Below are 17,542 nucleotides of genomic sequence, written 5' to 3'. Positions count from 1 at the left end.
TTTCTTCATCATGGCCTTACAGCAGAAAGGTGCTACATTTATGTCTTGGTGGGTTGTTGCTTATCAGAGACAGCACATAAGCACATGGACACTGCTCTCCACTTTTACTTACCCTTTGGAAAAAAATTAGATTTCTTGGTAAATTTGGTCAAATGAAATGTCACTCTCATCCTCTCATTATTCCCATTTAAATGTTGGATTCCAACAATTACAATCCAGCTGCTGATTTCAACCTCTTTTCCTAACCCTATCTCTCATTTGTTTTATAAATTAAGTGCAAGTTCTCTCAAACACCATTTCACCATAAATGTGAGTTTGACAACGAGTAACAGTAGTTATATTATCTTGGAATTTTAATCAGCGCCAAACATCAAGTGAAAAAGGAAAACAGTTTACCGTGATTAACACTCCTGTGTTTGGTCAATGTTGTCATTTCAATTTTCCCCACTTTTTTGTCCTTGCAATAAAGCAAAAAGTAGACCATAATGGGATTCAGCTGTGTTCTTTTTACATTATCTTTGGTGCATGAAGACATGCTCAGAAGCTTCTAATATCAATTTTATTTCCTCCATTGCTTTTTTTTTTGTTAGTTTTCTACTAGTGCAAGTTCCGTATCTGAGGAAATCAGTAGGTACTTCACAACTCACAAGATTCTTGGCTTTCTCAACATCCTGACACTTCATTCTGGTCATTAACTGCGTTTATCACACATAATAAATACCACAGTTTCAAATCAACACATAGCATTTCCTCACCCAATGAGGTGCCGCTTATAAGAGGCTTCTTCTGCGTCTGCAACCTTGCAACGGCCGTTTTTATCAGCCTGAAAACATGTTCAAGTCATGGAGCAAGAAGAACAGGATCAAAGCTGTGTTCAAATTGGAATTTCAGGCAACTCAGGTGAGTGAGACAAACATAAAATCAAATCCTTGTTGTTTAGTCACTTCTAAATCTAGAAATAGGGTCTGACTTAGCTGTTGTTATCGTAACATGTTTCAGAGCAAATTTGAAATTTAAACAGTGTGGTTTATTTGTTTTATTTACAAGAGTTTGACAGTTTGTGCAGTGATGGGAATATTATATCATATAACACAAACCGATTTCCAGATTCTGCAAACAGTGTTTTTGACCTTGTTCCGTGTCTCGTTTTTATCAGGTGCCAAAGATGAAAAAGAATGCAATAATGGTATCTCTGGTCCCAGATGATGTTGGTAAGACAACGGTGAAACTAGAGAAAACTGCTGTGCAAGATGGGACCTGCTCGTGGGAGAATCCAATTTTTGAATCCGTTAAGCTTGTTAGGGATTCAAAATCAGGAAAAATTCATGAGAAAATCTACCATTTCATTGTTTCAACCGTAAGAAGAAGTTGTAGTTTCACACTCACCGTCCTTTACTCAAGTAGGATTTTGGTTGGAAAGTCTAATCTTCGTGTGGGCTCTTGCAGGGATCTTCAAAATCTGGCTTTCTTGGAGAGGCCTCAATCGATCTTGCTGATTTTGTTGCAGAAATTGAGCCAATGACAATTTCTCTACCCCTTAAGTTTGCCAATTCAGGCATAGTTTTACACGTTAGTGCTCCTCATCTTCTTATCTCCCTTGCTTCTTGTCTTAATAGGCACTTTCACGATATTCATCTCTTATTCTTTAGCACCCCTTAAGAATTTTAGATTTTTGATAAAATTATAACACTTCAAATAGTCAGATTACAAACACCAATCAATTCTTAATTTCTCACTTAAGAATTGTTGAGACAGGTGACTATTCAGAACGTGGAAGGATATGCTGCTGAAAGGTGAAAATGAATCGTAAAACCCCCTTTATTTAAACCATACAACGTTCCCATTTTTTCTTTTTAATTCCATTCTTTTCGATATGCTCTGAACCTTTATACCTTGCTTCCAGAAATGGGGAAGATAATGGAGCTGAGGAACTTTCCAGTGATAGAAGCTTGAAACACCAGCTGAGCTATGGCAGTACAGACCATGAAAGTTATAATGTTGATGAAGTAAGGTCTTATAAGATACCTTTATATGGTTAACAATTCTATTTAACAAAGTTGATACTTTTCTAAACAGAAACTTCTGAAGAGAACAAGTTATGCTAACCTTCTAAGAAATAACTCATTTACTTTCTATTATTATCTTATAGAATGAACACATGGCGAGGACCAGATCTGAGTATTCTGAACAAGATGCATCTAATGGCATTAGTCCTGTGCTAGCTTCATGGGAGGATCCTCATAGCTTCAGACAAAATTCAATTCCATCAAAAGGAACTGTTAAGGCCATTGCAACAGAAGCCCAGGTGCATAAGAGGTCAAACACGAACTGGTCAACGGGTTCGGCATCAGATGGAAGTTTAGGTGACTGGACTAACAGCCTGGAAGACAATCCTCCAAGAGAAAGATTACAAGAGCCTTCAAATAATACCAATGAAAGCCTCAAGAATGAAATTTCTTCTTTGAAGAGGCAGGCAGAAGTGTCAGAAATAGAGTTACAATCACTTCGGAAGCAGATAGAAAAAGAAAGCATTAGGGGACAGAATTTGTCAAGACAAATAATAAGCCTCAGAGAGGAGAGAGATTTGCTAAAAACCAAATTTGAGCAACTCAAGTCACAGCAGAACTTCAATAATGAGTCCAAAACCTCCAAAACCTTGAAGTCTGAGATTGAAGATACTAGGCTTCAGTTAGAGGCAATGAAGGAAGAGCTTGTTTATGAAAAAGAATTGAGTGCCAATCTTCAATTACAACTTCGGAAGACACAAAACTCAAACTCTGAATTACTTTTGGCTGTGACAGACCTTGAAGCATTGCTGGAACAAAAGGATAAAGAAATATTGGATCTATCTACGAATTTAAAATCCCAGACAACTGCCAAAGAGCGTGAAGAGGGCATAGAATTTGACCTCTTGAGGCAAAAAATTGCCGACCAGGATGATGAAATAGACAATTACTGTAAGCAACGTGAAGAGCTAAGTGAGCAAGTAAAAGAACTTACTTTGGAGTATGATCTACTTAAGAAGGAAAATGTGGACATATCTTTGAGGTTAAAGCAAGATGAAGCACACCACATCATGTTACAAAATGAACATTCATCTTCTTTAGTTACAATACAGCAACTTGAATCCCAGGTAGAGAGATTAGAAGAGAAGCTAAAGGTGCAGGAAGATGAATTTTCAGCATCTCTGGTCTGCATCAAGGAACTTGAAAATGAAGTTAAGTTGTTGGAGAATGAGCTGAAACTACAGGCAGAGAAATTTGAAGAAGATCTCCATGTCATGCAATGTGCAAAAACTGAGCAGGAAGAAAGGGCCCTGCAGGCAGAAGAAGCCTTGAGAAAGACAAGACACAATAACGCTGTTGCATCTGAGCGTTTTCAGGAGGAATATAGACTGCTTTCTGTTGAAATGGCACAAAAAGTTGAGGAGAATGAAAATATGACTTTGAAAGCAGTTGCAGAGGCTGATGAGTTGCGGAACCAGAACAAACTTATAGAAGAAATGCTCCATAAATGCAATCAGGAGCTCAGGCTTATCACAGATCAGAATGAAGTGAAAAGGAAAGAGCTCTTGGACCAAATAGACTCAAAAGCAAAAATAATAGAACAGATGTCACAAGAATTAGAAGACAAGTCTAAACAACTTGAGGATGTGCAAAGGCACTATGATGAAAAGGATGCTTCATTTTCCAAGAAAATTCAAATGCTCGGATCTCAAATTAAAATGTTGATGGAAGATGGTGTATTGTCTGAAAAAGTACGGGGGGATGCAAAAATAGCTCAGAAAGGACAACCACTTATGACCTCAAATGACGGGGAGATGATACTTGGCACTCTATTGACAGAAGTAGAAACCTTTAAGAACCAGCATATTGAAATAAAACACAGTTTGCATAAAGAACAAATGGAGAAAGAAAGTATGAAGAAACAGATATCTCAATTAGAAGGAGAGCTGAAGAAGAAGGAAGCGGAGTTAAGTACTATGGAAAAGAAGCTCAAGAATAACAAAGGACGAGCTGCAGTTACACATATGAATTTGACATCAAGAGACAATGAAAGTGTGGTACCTCCAGCTAAAACACCTGCCAAGAAGTCAAAATCCGAAATGCATAAGGTAATTGTTCTTCTGCCAAATTTAAAATCAGAGATGAAGAACATAAATTTTATTGTTTCATATTAGGACTAGATACAAAGTAACATCACTCCCTTAAGGTTTATGCACACTACAGAATAAGGAGACATAAGTAGTAGCATTAAAATCCATAGATCACTACAAAGTTGGGTAAGTGATATAATATTTAAGAGTTTTCTCCAGCAGTATTAACTTTTGTGGTGGTGACTAATGTGTGCATGAAAGCAAACGCAATTTAAAACTCGTTGTGGTCCTTTGGTAGTAAAAGTGAAAATTTTCTGGTCCATGAAGCTCAACACACCTATTCATAACAAGACAAATAAGCATAAAATCTCAGACATAAAATGGTGCTAAAGGAAAAGGCCTGAACAAGGTTTTAATTCTTTGGTATGTCCTTTCGTACACTAGTCCCCAGTTCTTTATAATAATTCAGACTGTTATATTTGTAACAGGGAAAGGATGCTTCAACCAAGTCTGAAGGAGGAACAGTAAACAAGTCAGCTGAGAGCAAAGTTTGTCAAGCTCCTGGAAGGTATAATCAAATTCTTTTCTTTTGAACATACTCATGAACATTACTATCATTCTTTATTTTTGTTATATGAAATTACGGCCAGCAATGTCAATTTTTTCAGTTTGCCTATCTCATCCAAGAACTGACTTGTATTATTTTGTCTCCTCTGACAGCGAGGGTGAGTGCCATACAAATGAATTGTTGAATGAAGTTTCACTACTGAAGGAAAAGAACAAGATCATGGAGAGTGAGCTGAAAGATATGGAGGAAAGATATTCAGAGATTAGTCTGAAATTTGCCGAGGTAGAGGGAGAAAGACAACAGCTTGTTATGGCTCTACGCAATCTCAAGAATGGGAAGAAGAACTAGAACTCTTTGCAAGTGTGGTGTCTCGTAGAAATCATACATGAGTGGTGAAGGAGGCATGCTATCATCATCACCAGAATGCAGGAACCAAATTTAACCAGTACATTGCAGTTTGCACAAGTTGTGACCTATATGTACATCTACTAACAGCTTTACTCATCCAAATTTTTTTGGGCACTCAGTCCATCCAATATTCATGTCGAATGAAACATTGGCAAGTGAGCCAGGGGCATGATGCTGTGGCCTCATATAGGCCTTGTAGCAGCCAATTATTTATCATCAGTTTGAAATTTTTGGCATCCAATGTAACATATACATAAAATCTATGATGCTCAGGTTTTGATGGAGTGTTGGTCGAATAAAGAAAATCTGGCTAACGAGTAAGCAACTATATGGTTACCTTGATTGGTGATTTTCAGAAGCAATGACTTGGAGCTAAGTTTAGGAGTTCGTATTATAATGTTTTTGTTACTGCAAAACTAGTGTTAGATGTCACATACAGAAAGCTAGTGACTTTATAATTGTTGAAAAAGAAAATTCCCAAGTGTAGTTCTGAGTTTTTCAGTGCCATTTTTGACAATACCAAAAACGTCGGTAATGAATACTTTTGACAAAAAGTAAAAAGGTAGAAAGAACTGTTTAAAGCATGTTGGAGAAAACCAGCTGGTGGAGACAAGGAATTTTTCCAACTTTGTTGTCATCTGTTTATTCGTTTCTTTACGTGCTTGTTATTTCAATATGAAGTTCCACAAAACAACCGTAGACGAATCTAGAGAGAACTAATCTTGAAGATTCACACCATGGATTGTAGCCTCATTTCTCACATATCCTCAAAGTTTTGTAGCGTCCAATAATGGAAAAACAGAACTACACCATTCAGACCAGCTTCCAATTGCTATTTATGACGCGATCATGAGTCTAGATTTTGGAGTCTATGAACATAGAAGTCTCGTAGTAGACTTGTGCTGTTACCAATAATTGATGCCAGAATAAAGAAAGAATAGCAGGAGTAATAAGGATTTTTTTTTACCATGTTCTTCTTCCTTTTAAATTTTGGCATTGGCACATATGGTCTTTTTCTCTTTTTCTCTTTTTTTACAAAAAATAAACAGTAGAAAACTGTATAATTTAGGATGATAACAACTAACAACTAAAACAAAGGGGTAAATATATCATACGAATACGAAAATTTCACTTAAAGTTTACAAGAGATTTTTATTAACACAAATATTATTTTGATGTAACTTAATTGTTTTTTTTTTTTGAAATTAAGAGAATTTTTCATATAAAAAAGTTCTTCTATTTTAAGAAATTCTATTTTGTTGGGACATATATGAAAATGGTATTTTCATTAACGAACTTCCTTTACAAGAGACTTGAAGATAGCTTATCAATGAAATTTGATCATGTTATGTGAAGACCCCAATTGACTTTTCCTTTTTTTCCAGTAATTTTTGTACATTCTGAGCATACCCATTTTCTAACCGCCAAACTGTTAGAAAGTGACAAAAAATAACTGTCATATTCTCCTAATTAATTATTGAATACAACTTTGTGCACCCAGTCTCATATCTGGCATAAACAACAACAGTTCTGCTGTTGACATTTTTGTCCATCTATTCCCAATTAAGCATCGAAAGCTTAATTTAAGTGTCCACACCTTATCCAATAAACAATAGAAAAAGAACCAACTAGACACTTGTATTTACTTTTTCTTGGGTGTGTCAAGTATTTACGTAAGATATCCAAATTTGCTCAATTTCACAATTATTTATATGTATCAGTTGTCAAGAAATAGCAAATAAAAAAGATTACTAGTATTGTGGTTTTCTTTCTTTCCAAAGAGCCAGGGACACTTGTATAGTGTCATCAGTGAAAAGGACAGTTTACGTGTGTAGTGTAGATACTCACGTTTGGATGAACGAACCATTGTCGTTATTCGGAGGGGACCAAAATTCCCTTAATTATCTAACATCGTAATCACCATGTTCAAGACGACAACAAGAATTCTCATTCTGAGTCCACGTACGCAAAAACTACTCAACACGTGTCATATGACAGAGACATGTCGGTTATGCCACACGTGTCTCTGTTTATGAGATGCCATGTGTGCCATATGACGTCACTTCCTTCCCTATATAACAAATATGCCTTTTTGATAATTGTCATTAACGATCAAACAGTTATTTTTCTTCTGTTTACAATCATGGATTCAAGAGTAGTTCGAAGTGAAGTGCATGAGAATGATGAAAACTACCCCCACATTGTTCCCTCAGAACAAGGTATGAGTCACATTTGGAAATAAGTTGTATTATGTTTGAAGCATATTATGGTGTTTTTTCTTTTCTTTGAATGAACAATTTTTTTGATGTAGTAACACATGGTGAAGAAGAACAACACTTTGATCATGAGAAGAAGTCTGTTCTGAATAAAGTCAAGGTAAAGGCTAAGAAAATCAAGGACACGATTAAGAAGCATGGCCATCAAGTCCTTGATCGTGGCCGTGAGTATAACAATGAAGATCAACACAACCTTGATGATGACGACTTAGATGAGGATGAAGACACGGACAAAGACACACAAGTTCCTGAAACACCAAGTATGTTCTTTTTCAAGTCGTCTGCATAAAGTGAAACTGAATCTGTGCTTAATATATTTTAGCACAGTAAATATGTTTAGTCTTTTAATTTCTTTGTGGATTTAGTCTTTATAAATCTTATTTGTTTTTGAAAATAGTACCCTACTACGTAATAATGATGTGATATATCTAATCATATCATTAGTCACCATTCTTCTGATAAAAGGAGGCTATACGTGAAGTGATATATTTACATACATACATGTTACACAATAAAAAAGAAACTGGTTTTAAAACTTTTAAGGTTTATAAGAAGATAAAAAATGTTGGAGGAAGAAAATCAAACTGAGGAAATAGTTTATGCAGCATGTATAAGAATTTTACAGTTATATTTAAAAAATCATCATCGATGTTAAAACTGTTCTTATTTTACAGTAACAACCTTCAAAACTTAGAAGTCATATTACTATAAATTTTACTTAGTTGGAGGGTATACAATTTTTACAGAACATTATACAGAGAATGAACTCGATCAGATTTCAACATGTTTACAAAGATTGAAAACCGATTTGACCTTAAAAATTGATCTTTTATTCATAGATACTTTTCTAATTTTTCTGTCTTCCTCAAATAGCAGGGATCATTAACCTTTTTTAAGGATTGCAAATTTAAAAATAAACACAAATCTGATTGAAGTAGAGTTGGACTTTATGCTGTTGATTGTTTTGCAGTTCATGAAAGTGAAGGTGTTAAAATTGTGACACCCACAAGTGAGCAACTCAAAAATTTAGGAAAGCCAGGAATTGATTTTGGAGATACAACAGTCATGGCAGATGAATCTCATTACAATTCACTACCATTTTCAACTACTGAAATTGATCAAAAGATAGGTTCTGAGCCAGCCGAAGCATTTTCGGTGGAAGAGAAAGCAGGGCTTCCTAAGGACAATTTGGAGAGGTCAATAGGATTGGAGGAAGAACATTACTCTCCCGGAAGTAGGCCTGATGCATATACTCCTCCAAATTATCAAACCAAAGACACTTACCCAACTGAAGAAGGTAAGTAAGACGATTTGTAGAACTCAATTTTTTGCTAATTGCATTAATATCAGTGTACCCTTTTGCAAGATTTGATGTTTAAATTGATAAAATTGGATTTGACTCCTCTTGATGATATTTATACACCGTGGTCCGTGGATTAAGATTTTCATGTGTGATGGTTAACAGCATTAAAAGAAGAAGTGGAAATCGCACAGGTTGAGGAATCTTTTGCAAGAATGAATGTGCAAGAGGAGCCAAAATCTATCTCAGAACTAAACCTGCAGCCAGCTATTGTTGATTCTGAATACCCTCGTCTCGTAAACCATGATCAGTCCGTGACAAACCTTTCTGATGCGATGCAAACTCAGGATCCTTCTTCTCATGAACAATTCACTCAGGAAACGATATCCCCAGATATCAACAAAAACCTGGAAAATGTCACAGACAGTGGACAAGCTTTCGACACCATCACAACCGCAGTTGATGAACACTCTCGCAATGAAGCAAACACTTACAAAGTTTTCTCTCCTAGAGATGTCACAGCTTCTGAGGTAGGTGCAGTAGAGAAAGACGAAAGAAAGGACAACGTGGTAACAAATGAAGAGCAACCAAAAAATGGGGATGCTTCTAACATGTCTGGCTCAACTGCACAATATGGGAGGGACATTGCTCACTCTCTGACACAGAAATTAGGTCCAGTTTATGACAAGGTTGCTGGTGTAGGAAGTGCAGTGAAGTCCAGAGTGTATGGAACTGAGACAAAAAACGAGGTCAAAGAACAAGACAAAGGGGTTTCTGTGAAGGACTATTTGGCTGAGAAGTTAAGGCCTGGTGAAGAGGATAAGGCACTTTCTGAGGTAATTTCTGAAACTTTATATAAGAGGAAGGAAGAGCCAGTGAAAAGTGAGCATGACTTGGATGGTGGGGATGAGAAAATGCGTGAAGAGAGCTGTGTACATGATCCAGGAAAAGGTGTGGTTGACAAGCTTAAAGGTGTTGTTGGCTCATGGTTTGGCAAATCTGAGGGAAAAGGTGAATGAGGTTTCTTTTGCTAAGCGGAGTCTACAAAATTGTGTGTTATGATGTATTTTGTGATTTTGTGTTTGCGGTTGTTATGGTTGCAGGAGATGAACATTTATCCAAGAATACAAATTCTGGAGCAGAACTGGAACAGGTTAACCCAGTTGTTGGTGAAAGCAAGAGTAGTCCAATTGGAGAACCAGAGACTCGTTAAATATCTTCAACAATATTGGATAATGCATATGCTTAGTTCTCTCCTTATAATTAGGTTTTGTATATGCTGGATTTATGTGAAAGTATTATTTGTTTGTGTAGATGTCGAATTTACATTGTGATATCTTTGTGCTGGAACAGAGAATAAGACTTCGTTATTAAATGTAAAAAAAGGTGACAATATAAAGCTGTATTCTGGTATTGTGTTTTACTTAATGTTCAATATGTAATGCTTTTGTGTTTCCCATATTTGTTGTGTTTATAATTTATTCTCGTAGCATTACCATTTCTTTGAACAAAATGACCGAGAAATGGCATCTATTGTATTATCTTTAAGATCACGATCCTCTACGTCTAGTTATGGAAGATTTTAACCATATAAAAATATCTATCGGCAAAAAATTATTAAACAAAGTTCACCTAGAAATTGTTGATCCTGGAGACCATTTCTTTTCGGATTATGCAAAACGTTAAGAGTGTTTGTTGATCCTGGAGCCCATACTTAAAAGAAAAGACGTCAAAAAGTTTAGTTAGTAATTTCTTTTAAAAATGCAAAATAGTTTTCTCTCATTTAAGGCAAAATAAAGGTAAAATAAGAGTTAAGTATGTTTTAAGTCTTTAAATTTTAACTCAAAATTTGAATTTGTTCCTGGTCAAAATTTTGATAAATTTTGGACTAAAGTTCAGGGACTAAAAACATACTTAATCCGCAAAATAATGCAAAGGGTACCAGTTTCGAAATCCAATTTTTTTTTTTAATTTCGAAATATAGTTTTCCTTTCCAACTAATTTCGAAATATATTTATATATTTATTTATATAATAAAAATATGTTATTTAATTTTTTGTTATCGTTATCGTAGGATAATGTTAGACGCATGATGTCTATCTTGTAACGGATGATAGATTGTCGAAATATCAATGAGGAGACAATAACATGGGACGTCGAAAGAAAATGCCCTCAATAGTAAAGGAAATGTGTGAGGCACACGGTCATCTACTTTTGGATAGCGGCGTGTTGATATTAGTTTATTTTCTTACATGTATTAGTTTAGCAAAGTAGATGATCATATACTTTATTTATTTTGTTGTGTTGAATTTCATATTTATTACTTGCATTTATTATTTGAAAGTATTCCCATTTATATTATTTCAACTAAGTTTTGTCTGGTAAAAAGTTGTAGGCCTCTTACCACCGATAAATAAATACACAAACATTGTTTACCGAAGGTTAGTCACACTTAAACCAAAATAGTTTTGTCTCTTAATTTGAGAAAATAATAATAAAAAAAAGTGAATCGGATTTTGAAATAGGAGAGAACACCGCTCGAACTTAAGTGAAGAAGGGATTTGGGGGGTGCAAGGTTCGGTAATATAACCCACCAAATGCAGTAATTATCGCTTAACTAAATTAGGTAATATTTTTAATTTATTTTTCTGAAAAACATAATTGGTAGGGGTGAAAAGTTTTGGGATACAGAATAAATCTTGGACGTGCAGGTAGAAAGCCTCGTTTCCAAAGTCCAATCGACGCTGCTTTAAAGCCCAAACCCATTCTACCAGAAAAGCCCAAACTTAATTGAATTTTAAAAATAACGTTAATGAAACGACGGTTATGTATAAGCGTTTTCGTTTTCTTTCACCTTGCATAAACCTGTTAGGGTTTTTGGAGTCGCCATTTTTGTTTTCTCTTCAACCTTATTTCACATTCCTTCTCGCACCTCTCACGATGAACTCCGGCACTACATGATGCCTTTTGTGGACATTCCCAACATTGTGTTCACCAATATTTCAAAACATCGTCTAACACGGTACGCTGTTTTGTCTCTTCACGTTTTTCTAGTCGCTCTTTTAAATTCTATCCATTTCCCGGAGCCTGGTTTTCGACTCGATGGATATCCATCCAATCGTTAGCACACTGGGCTTCTGGAAGCTTCTACTGCAAGGAAACTCTACTCTACCATTGGCCAAATTGCAGTTGTTGCTCATTTGTCGGACATGATGGATTCGAATTCGAACCATGAATTCAATAACCCTTTTAGGTCCAAAGATGGTCCACAAACTTTCCCATTCTTTGATTGTTTTGCGGAGTTTATGTAGCCATCCGTTTGGTGGTGATGGATTTGAATGCATTGAGGAGCCTCTGAAGAACCTAGGATTAGATTGTGATTCTGCTGTGGATGTAACGCTCCGTTTAAACGAGGATTTGGGTTATAACCAAAAGCAATTTTCACTGAGAAAAGGGTTCTTAGAAAGTGTGAGGTTAGATGCTAAGAGGGTTCTTGAGGTTCTCCGACAAGACGGTCCCGGTCTGGATGCGAGGTTGGTTTTAGGTGAGTTGCATGTAAGACCATCAGGGCTTCTCGTGAGGGAGGTCCTCTTTGGAATTTTGAAGAATATAAATTCTGAGAATAAAACTAGGTGGGCAAAGCTGGCATACAAGTTTTTTGTGTGGTGTAGTCAGCAAGAGGGTTACCGGCATACTGCGAATGCATATCACTTAGTTATGAACATATATGCGGAGTGTGAGGAGTTTAAGGCATTGTGGAGATTGGTTGATGAAATGATTGAGAAAGGGCTTCCGGCTACTGCTCGAACTTTCAATATCTTGATTCGTACTTGTGGTGAGGCAGGTTTGGCTAAGAAATTGGTGGAGAGGTTTATAAAATCAAAGACGTTTAACTTTAGGCCTTTTAAGCACTCCTACAATGCAATCCTATATTGTCTTCTTGTTTTAAACCAGTACAAGTTGATTGAGTGGGTTTATCAGCAGATGTTGCTTGATGGATTTTCTTCAGATATTTTAACTTATAATATTGTCATGTATGCCAAGTACAGACTTGGAAAGTTGGATCAATTTCACAGACTGTTTGATGAGATGGGTAGAAATGGATTTTCTCCAGATTTTCATACCTTCAATATTCTTCTTCACGTTCTTGGCAAAGGGGACAAACCGCTTGCAGCTCTCAATCTCTTAAATCACATGAGAGAAATGGGTATAGATCCAACTGTGCTTCACTTCACTACATTGATAGATGGACTCAGCAGAGCTGGAAATATGGATGCTTGCAAGTATTTTTTTGATGAAATGATAAAGAATGGATGTATCCCAGATGTGGTGGCTTACACTGTAATGATAACAGGATATGTAGTGGCTCATGAGCTTGAGAAAGCCCTGGAAATGTATCAAGATATGATTTCTAGAGAACAAGTTCCAAATGTTTTTACATACAATTCCATAATTCGGGGATTGTGCATGGCAGGAAAATTTGATGAAGCATGTTCAATGCTCAAGGAAATGGAAACCAAAGGTTGTAGTCCAAACTCTATTGTCTATGATACTTTAGTGAGTAGTTTAAGGAATGCTGGAAAGACTGCTGATGCTCATGAAGTGATCAGACAGATGACAGAGAAGAGGAAGTACACCCATATATATTCAAGATACGAACGGAAGAAATGAGGCATCGACTTTTGATCTGGATGACTGAGACCCATGATCTGCTGCGTGTTCAGCTGACTAGAGGCTGGAAAAATGAAGTGTGTATCCCCTCCGCTAATTTATATATATATATATATATATATATATATATATATATATATATATATATATATTTTCACCTATTTCTACACTTAGTAACTGATTTCTGAACCTGTATGCCCATTTTTTCATAACATATTAATACTTCTTGTTTATCAATTTTATGCTATGCTTCTTTTTGCTAATATCTGCCTGCTTGTAATTGTATTAGATTTTAAGCCATCTTCTGCTTGTTCAAATTTATCACTTGTAAAGTTAACAGTTTATAATATGACCGTTTTCCGTAGGATAAAATACACTATGCATTGACTGTGTAAAGTAGTTTTACATTGTCATCTAGTCACAAACTATCATTTATAGCAAGTTTGTTGACTTTTACTATAATTACATTAAAAATTGTACCAATGGTGGTGATTTGTGAGTGGGTGGCAATGTAAAAATGTAAACCTGTTTTACACTCTGTCAATGTATAACCATTAAACTCTTTCCATAATAAATGATCAGGTTACATGTTTAATTATTGTGCTGATCCCTTTCTTTTGATTATTTTCAGTGAAGTATATAAGCTGAAATTGATATATCTAATTCTTGATTTTGAGTTTCATTTATTATTTAAAATTTAATCATCATTTTTAGCTTTTGGAGGTGTACGACTAATTTTCCTGGTTCATGATTTCCAAAATCCAGAGCAAGCAACAACAGCTTCAAATATTGCCAATAGTCAGAGATGCTGTAATTATTTAAGTTGATCTCCACACACATGCTTAAGCTGGTTGCTTTTCTGTGGCTTCAAAGGCAGCCCATTCAGTTTGCTGCCACATTCCAGATGAAGATCGGAAAGCTTATCCTCTTGCATTGTCAGGTTATTGTTATAGTTCATTTTTTGGCTTGATAGTTTGTTTTTATACTTGATAGGCATATTCTGTCATCATGCAGTGGGAGCACTCCAACAATAAGGGGTGTTGTCGTCAAGCAATAATGCAATATTCACCTTGCTTTAGATTTTTTATTGCAAAAGCGTATGCTATTGTTTAACATATTAAAGTTTATAACTTTATGGTAGATAACAACACTTCTTTACAAGGCTTCCTTTTCATTCTCCTTCAAACAGATTTTTGCTTAATTTTTCTCCGATTTATCGTGATCACGTTGATGCAGTTTTTCGTGTACATAGGGTCACTGTCATCTCTCTAGTCTTTCCCAAACTTTCTTGACTCACCCTCTCACATATATTTTAACTAGTATTAGATCTATTTTTAAAACTACTCACAATATTATAACACTGTTCTTGCAGTTAAACATCATACAGGATAAATGTTGAACGCTAGTGTATACATCCATCATTCAAATTCCCGCGCTGATTATACAACCTCATAGGATTGATATTTTTAGGTTTTCTGTTGGATGGATTGGCGACTCAGAATCCTAAATCAAGTGTGTACGTTTTGTCCCCCGGGGGCTTTGTGTATCTACATGAAAGGATGGTCTGTCAGCTAAGCCTATTCAGCATTGTGTTTTCCCTCCTTGATCAATATGGTTTTATTCGTGTATTTTTATTTCCTGATTGAATTGACTAGTTATTATAGCCATTACATACTTACCTTGTGACATTCATATACTGAGAATGAGACTGAGGATAAAACTTGAACGTTTCATTTCATGTTGAACCCTACCACCACCAAGCAAAACTCTTGAAACTGTTATTTTTCTTATCCAAGAAATCTAACTTAAAAATACTGAAATAATATGGCAAATGAGTAGTTTGACGTCTCAATTTTATTACTGTCCATTGAAAAAGGATATACAAAAAAAGAACCATTGAATGTCCAAATATAGATAATTTTTAAAATCACTCTGGAATTTCCCTATATAAAATTGCATTTTAAACTTAGAAATCAAGTGGCCACAACATCATGCCCTTATTTCTTCCAGGATTAAGAGTACTGAGTTGATTAAGCCATTCAAATCTGCACATGTAACTACAGTGATGCAATAATAAAGGCATTCAGATTCACAGCATTATTCAAATCAAAATAGCTCCTTGTACGAACATTCGAACATGTATATGAGAAATCCATTCACTGGCTGAAATAGTCAAGTTCATTGGATGTCTGTTAACTTCTCCTCGCAAGAGTCATGCTAAGTTCTTTTAAGCACTGAAATACATTTGAGTGACTCATGATGATGTTTATAACATTGACCATGCCTATTACAGGATTACAAAACAGAAGGTGGAATTTACTATTCACACAGCACAACGTTCTATTGTTTCACATAAAATCTCTTGTTTTATTTTTTGTTTAGTCTTGTATTTATCATGACATTGTTTTGCTCACCACACTATCAATTTTCGATTGTAGTTGTATCACTAGTCTCCAACTATGTCGATCCATTCTGGCCTTCTCTCTCACTATTTGCTCACATGCTGGGCATAATGTCAGTAAGTACAGTTTACTGTGGTGGTACTTGTTGCAGACAGATACCGTACAGAGAACATAAAAACTATTGAAACAGGCCCAAGTTTTTTCTTATTTTAAGTATTTTTGTCCGGAAAATGACAGTAGCTAGCTAAATGGTTGCAGACTTTCATGTTAGAACAGTCATAAAATTTAGTGGACTTCTGTGACATGCTTGGCCATATGTACTGCCAAAGCCAACCAAATGATGATTCAGAACATAATCAACTAAAATACTTTTCTTATCAAAGAACCTTGTGTGTTTTGAGTTATCTACTCAGAAGAAAGATTTGAAAACCACTTTTTGTCTTCACACATTCTTTAAGCGGAGGGAGGACACCCTTAACTCCTTTTGAACCATGTTTCCATTGACTGATAATAAGTGATCCACAAAGTATGGAAGAGGATTTTCACTATACCAGTTTTTTCCCTTCTGCACACTCTTGGTAAGAAGGAGCAGAAGGCACAAATATCATCAAACCCAAAAAGATAATTCGAACCGAGAAAACTTTTCATTATTCATAAATTATACGAACAATTAGCTGCTTAATATCTATATCGGGATATCTTAAAGGAGGGGGAAGAATTTGAAAATTTGGATGATATGTATTGCTTTTATTTTTTCTCTTCCGGTTTCTCTTCTGGCTTCTCTTCATTCTTCTCCTCTTTCTTTTCCTCTTTCTTTTCTTCTTTCTTCTCTTCCTTGGCAGGTCCAACTGATATTATATCAACCTTCCCTACTTTCTTCAGCTTCTTCACTACCGCCACTGCATCCATTTCGCCAACCACTATCAACTTCTGTTCCTTCACATCAGCAGCTATCGAATCAACCCCTATTGTTCAAACGAACAACAGTTAAACAGATTAAAACAAAAAAGGTTTTCAATTACAGGAACTATAGTTTCTGTGGCAGAACAAAAATGAAACTATATGTAAACACCAACCATAGATATCTGCAGCTGCTTCTATTGCTTTCTTCTTTGTTTTTTCATCTATCATAGTAAGGACCTTTAATACCACCTTCTGCTACGGATCCAGCGAGGGACAGCAAATGCAGACAGAGGAAAGAGAATAATAAATAAACAAAATTTGGATCAAACACTTGAGTTAAAAATCATACATATAAATTTAACCAACAAGCATGAGCATGTTGAATAAATATTGCAGATCACTGAACATGAAAAACAGTACCTGAGCCTCCATTGTGAAGAGAAAGATGTGTGTGAAAAGAAGAAAAAGGGTAACGAAGGGTTGAAAACTTGTGGCCTTTGTAATAGGAGTAAGGCGTGCGGTTGTGGATATCTTCTTTTATTTGTGGGTGTGTCTGTGTGTGCTACATCCAAAAGATGGACACTTTAAATGCAAAACTGTTGGCCAGCATGGCTCAACTCAATAGCACACAAAGGACAAATGTTGACGTGATGAAGTGTGTTACTTGCCAGGTGAATTTTCTTTCTCTGTAAAATTTTCATACTGTTCTATGAGTGGAACAACTATCAGGAAAAAAAAAAAAAGATTTCATTTTCATTTCCTTTCTACCTCCTCACACAGTCACTTGTTAATATTTTTCTACGTGAAGAAAAAGAATTTGATCACGTCAGGGAACATGTTAATAATATTTTAAAAAGAAAAATATGTGGAAAGGGAAAGAGAATGAAATAATTGTTTTTCTTTACTTAGTTGTCATCC

The 17,542-nt window shown here is 35.6% G+C and overlaps 4 protein-coding genes across 7 annotated transcripts; 3 read left to right on the top strand and 1 right to left on the bottom strand.

Moving 5' to 3' along the window:
• Window positions 1-305: 305 nt before the first annotated feature.
• On the top strand, window positions 306-5,400 carry LOC114190970 (uncharacterized). Of its 3 annotated transcripts, none has more exons than XM_085676116.1 (9): window positions 306-627; window positions 727-900; window positions 1,157-1,357; window positions 1,447-1,569; window positions 1,756-1,793; window positions 1,904-2,006; window positions 2,150-4,114; window positions 4,585-4,664; window positions 4,817-5,400. In XM_085676116.1, the coding sequence occupies exons 2-9, from the start codon at window positions 832-834 to the stop codon at window positions 5,010-5,012; spliced, it is 2,775 nt and encodes a 924-aa protein (XP_085532242.1). In that variant the 5' UTR covers window positions 306-627; window positions 727-831; the 3' UTR covers window positions 5,013-5,400. The 3 variants fall into 3 exon arrangements, with proteins under 3 accessions (XP_085532242.1, XP_027935872.1, XP_027935871.1); XM_028080071.2 differs by having other exon boundaries at window positions 306-631; XM_028080070.2 differs by having other exon boundaries at window positions 306-900.
• Window positions 5,401-7,181: 1,781 nt separating this feature from the next.
• LOC114190708 (low-temperature-induced 65 kDa protein-like) lies at window positions 7,182-10,071 on the top strand. Its single transcript, XM_028079689.2, has 5 exons — window positions 7,182-7,291; window positions 7,384-7,608; window positions 8,319-8,645; window positions 8,814-9,659; window positions 9,752-10,071. The coding sequence occupies exons 1-5, from the start codon at window positions 7,216-7,218 to the stop codon at window positions 9,859-9,861; spliced, it is 1,584 nt and encodes a 527-aa protein (XP_027935490.1). The 5' UTR covers window positions 7,182-7,215; the 3' UTR covers window positions 9,862-10,071.
• Window positions 10,072-11,489: 1,418 nt separating this feature from the next.
• Window positions 11,490-15,057, top strand: LOC114192093 (pentatricopeptide repeat-containing protein At3g60050-like). The gene is made up of 3 exons (XM_028081672.2): window positions 11,490-13,396; window positions 14,085-14,259; window positions 14,692-15,057. The coding sequence occupies exon 1, from the start codon at window positions 11,880-11,882 to the stop codon at window positions 13,317-13,319; it is 1,440 nt and encodes a 479-aa protein (XP_027937473.1). The 5' UTR covers window positions 11,490-11,879; the 3' UTR covers window positions 13,320-13,396; window positions 14,085-14,259; window positions 14,692-15,057.
• Window positions 15,058-16,343: 1,286 nt separating this feature from the next.
• Window positions 16,344-17,542, bottom strand: LOC114192094 (heavy metal-associated isoprenylated plant protein 39-like). 2 transcript variants are annotated; one of them, XM_028081673.2, is made up of 3 exons: window positions 17,045-17,542; window positions 16,798-16,879; window positions 16,344-16,686 (listed from the first exon to the last, which is right to left on the bottom strand). In XM_028081673.2, exons 1-3 carry the CDS (start codon window positions 17,054-17,056, stop codon window positions 16,469-16,471), a joined length of 312 nt encoding a protein of 103 aa, XP_027937474.1. In that variant the 5' UTR covers window positions 17,057-17,542; the 3' UTR covers window positions 16,344-16,468. The 2 variants fall into 2 exon arrangements, with proteins under 2 accessions (XP_027937474.1, XP_027937475.1); XM_028081674.2 differs by having other exon boundaries at window positions 16,798-16,876; window positions 17,045-17,534.

The sequence above is a fragment of the Vigna unguiculata genome, chromosome 7, assembly GCF_037176805.1.
Source record: "Vigna unguiculata cultivar grain cowpea cultivar isolate G323 ecotype 2 chromosome 7, ASM3717680v1, whole genome shotgun sequence".
NCBI lineage: Eukaryota > Viridiplantae > Streptophyta > Magnoliopsida > Fabales > Fabaceae > Vigna > Vigna unguiculata.
Note: the sequence above shows the minus strand (reverse complement) of the source record. Positions and strands in the feature narration are given on the sequence as shown.

What these genes read in the sequence shown, in the direction of transcription:
- LOC114190970 (XM_085676116.1), top strand. Translation starts at nt 832, where the DNA reads ATGTTCAAGTCATGGAGCAAGAAGAACAGGATCAAAGCTGTGTTCAAA. An exon ending in ACCATTTCATTGTTTCAACC is followed by an intron (nt 1,358 to 1,446) that starts GTAAGAAGAAGT and finishes GGGCTCTTGCAG; the next exon opens with GGATCTTCAAAATCTGGCTT. An exon ending in AAAGTTATAATGTTGATGAA is followed by an intron (nt 2,007 to 2,149) that starts GTAAGGTCTTAT and finishes ATTATCTTATAG; the next exon opens with AATGAACACATGGCGAGGAC.
- LOC114190708 (XM_028079689.2), top strand. Translation starts at nt 7,216, where the DNA reads ATGGATTCAAGAGTAGTTCGAAGTGAAGTGCATGAGAATGATGAAAAC. An exon ending in CATTGTTCCCTCAGAACAAG is followed by an intron (nt 7,292 to 7,383) that starts GTATGAGTCACA and finishes TTTTTGATGTAG; the next exon opens with TAACACATGGTGAAGAAGAA. An exon ending in CACTTACCCAACTGAAGAAG is followed by an intron (nt 8,646 to 8,813) that starts GTAAGTAAGACG and finishes GATGGTTAACAG; the next exon opens with CATTAAAAGAAGAAGTGGAA.
- LOC114192093 (XM_028081672.2), top strand. Translation starts at nt 11,880, where the DNA reads ATGAATTCAATAACCCTTTTAGGTCCAAAGATGGTCCACAAACTTTCC.
- LOC114192094 (XM_028081673.2), bottom strand. An exon ending in AGCAGCTGCAGATATCTATG is followed by an intron (nt 16,687 to 16,797) that starts GTTGGTGTTTAC and finishes TTTGAACAATAG; the next exon opens with GGGTTGATTCGATAGCTGCT.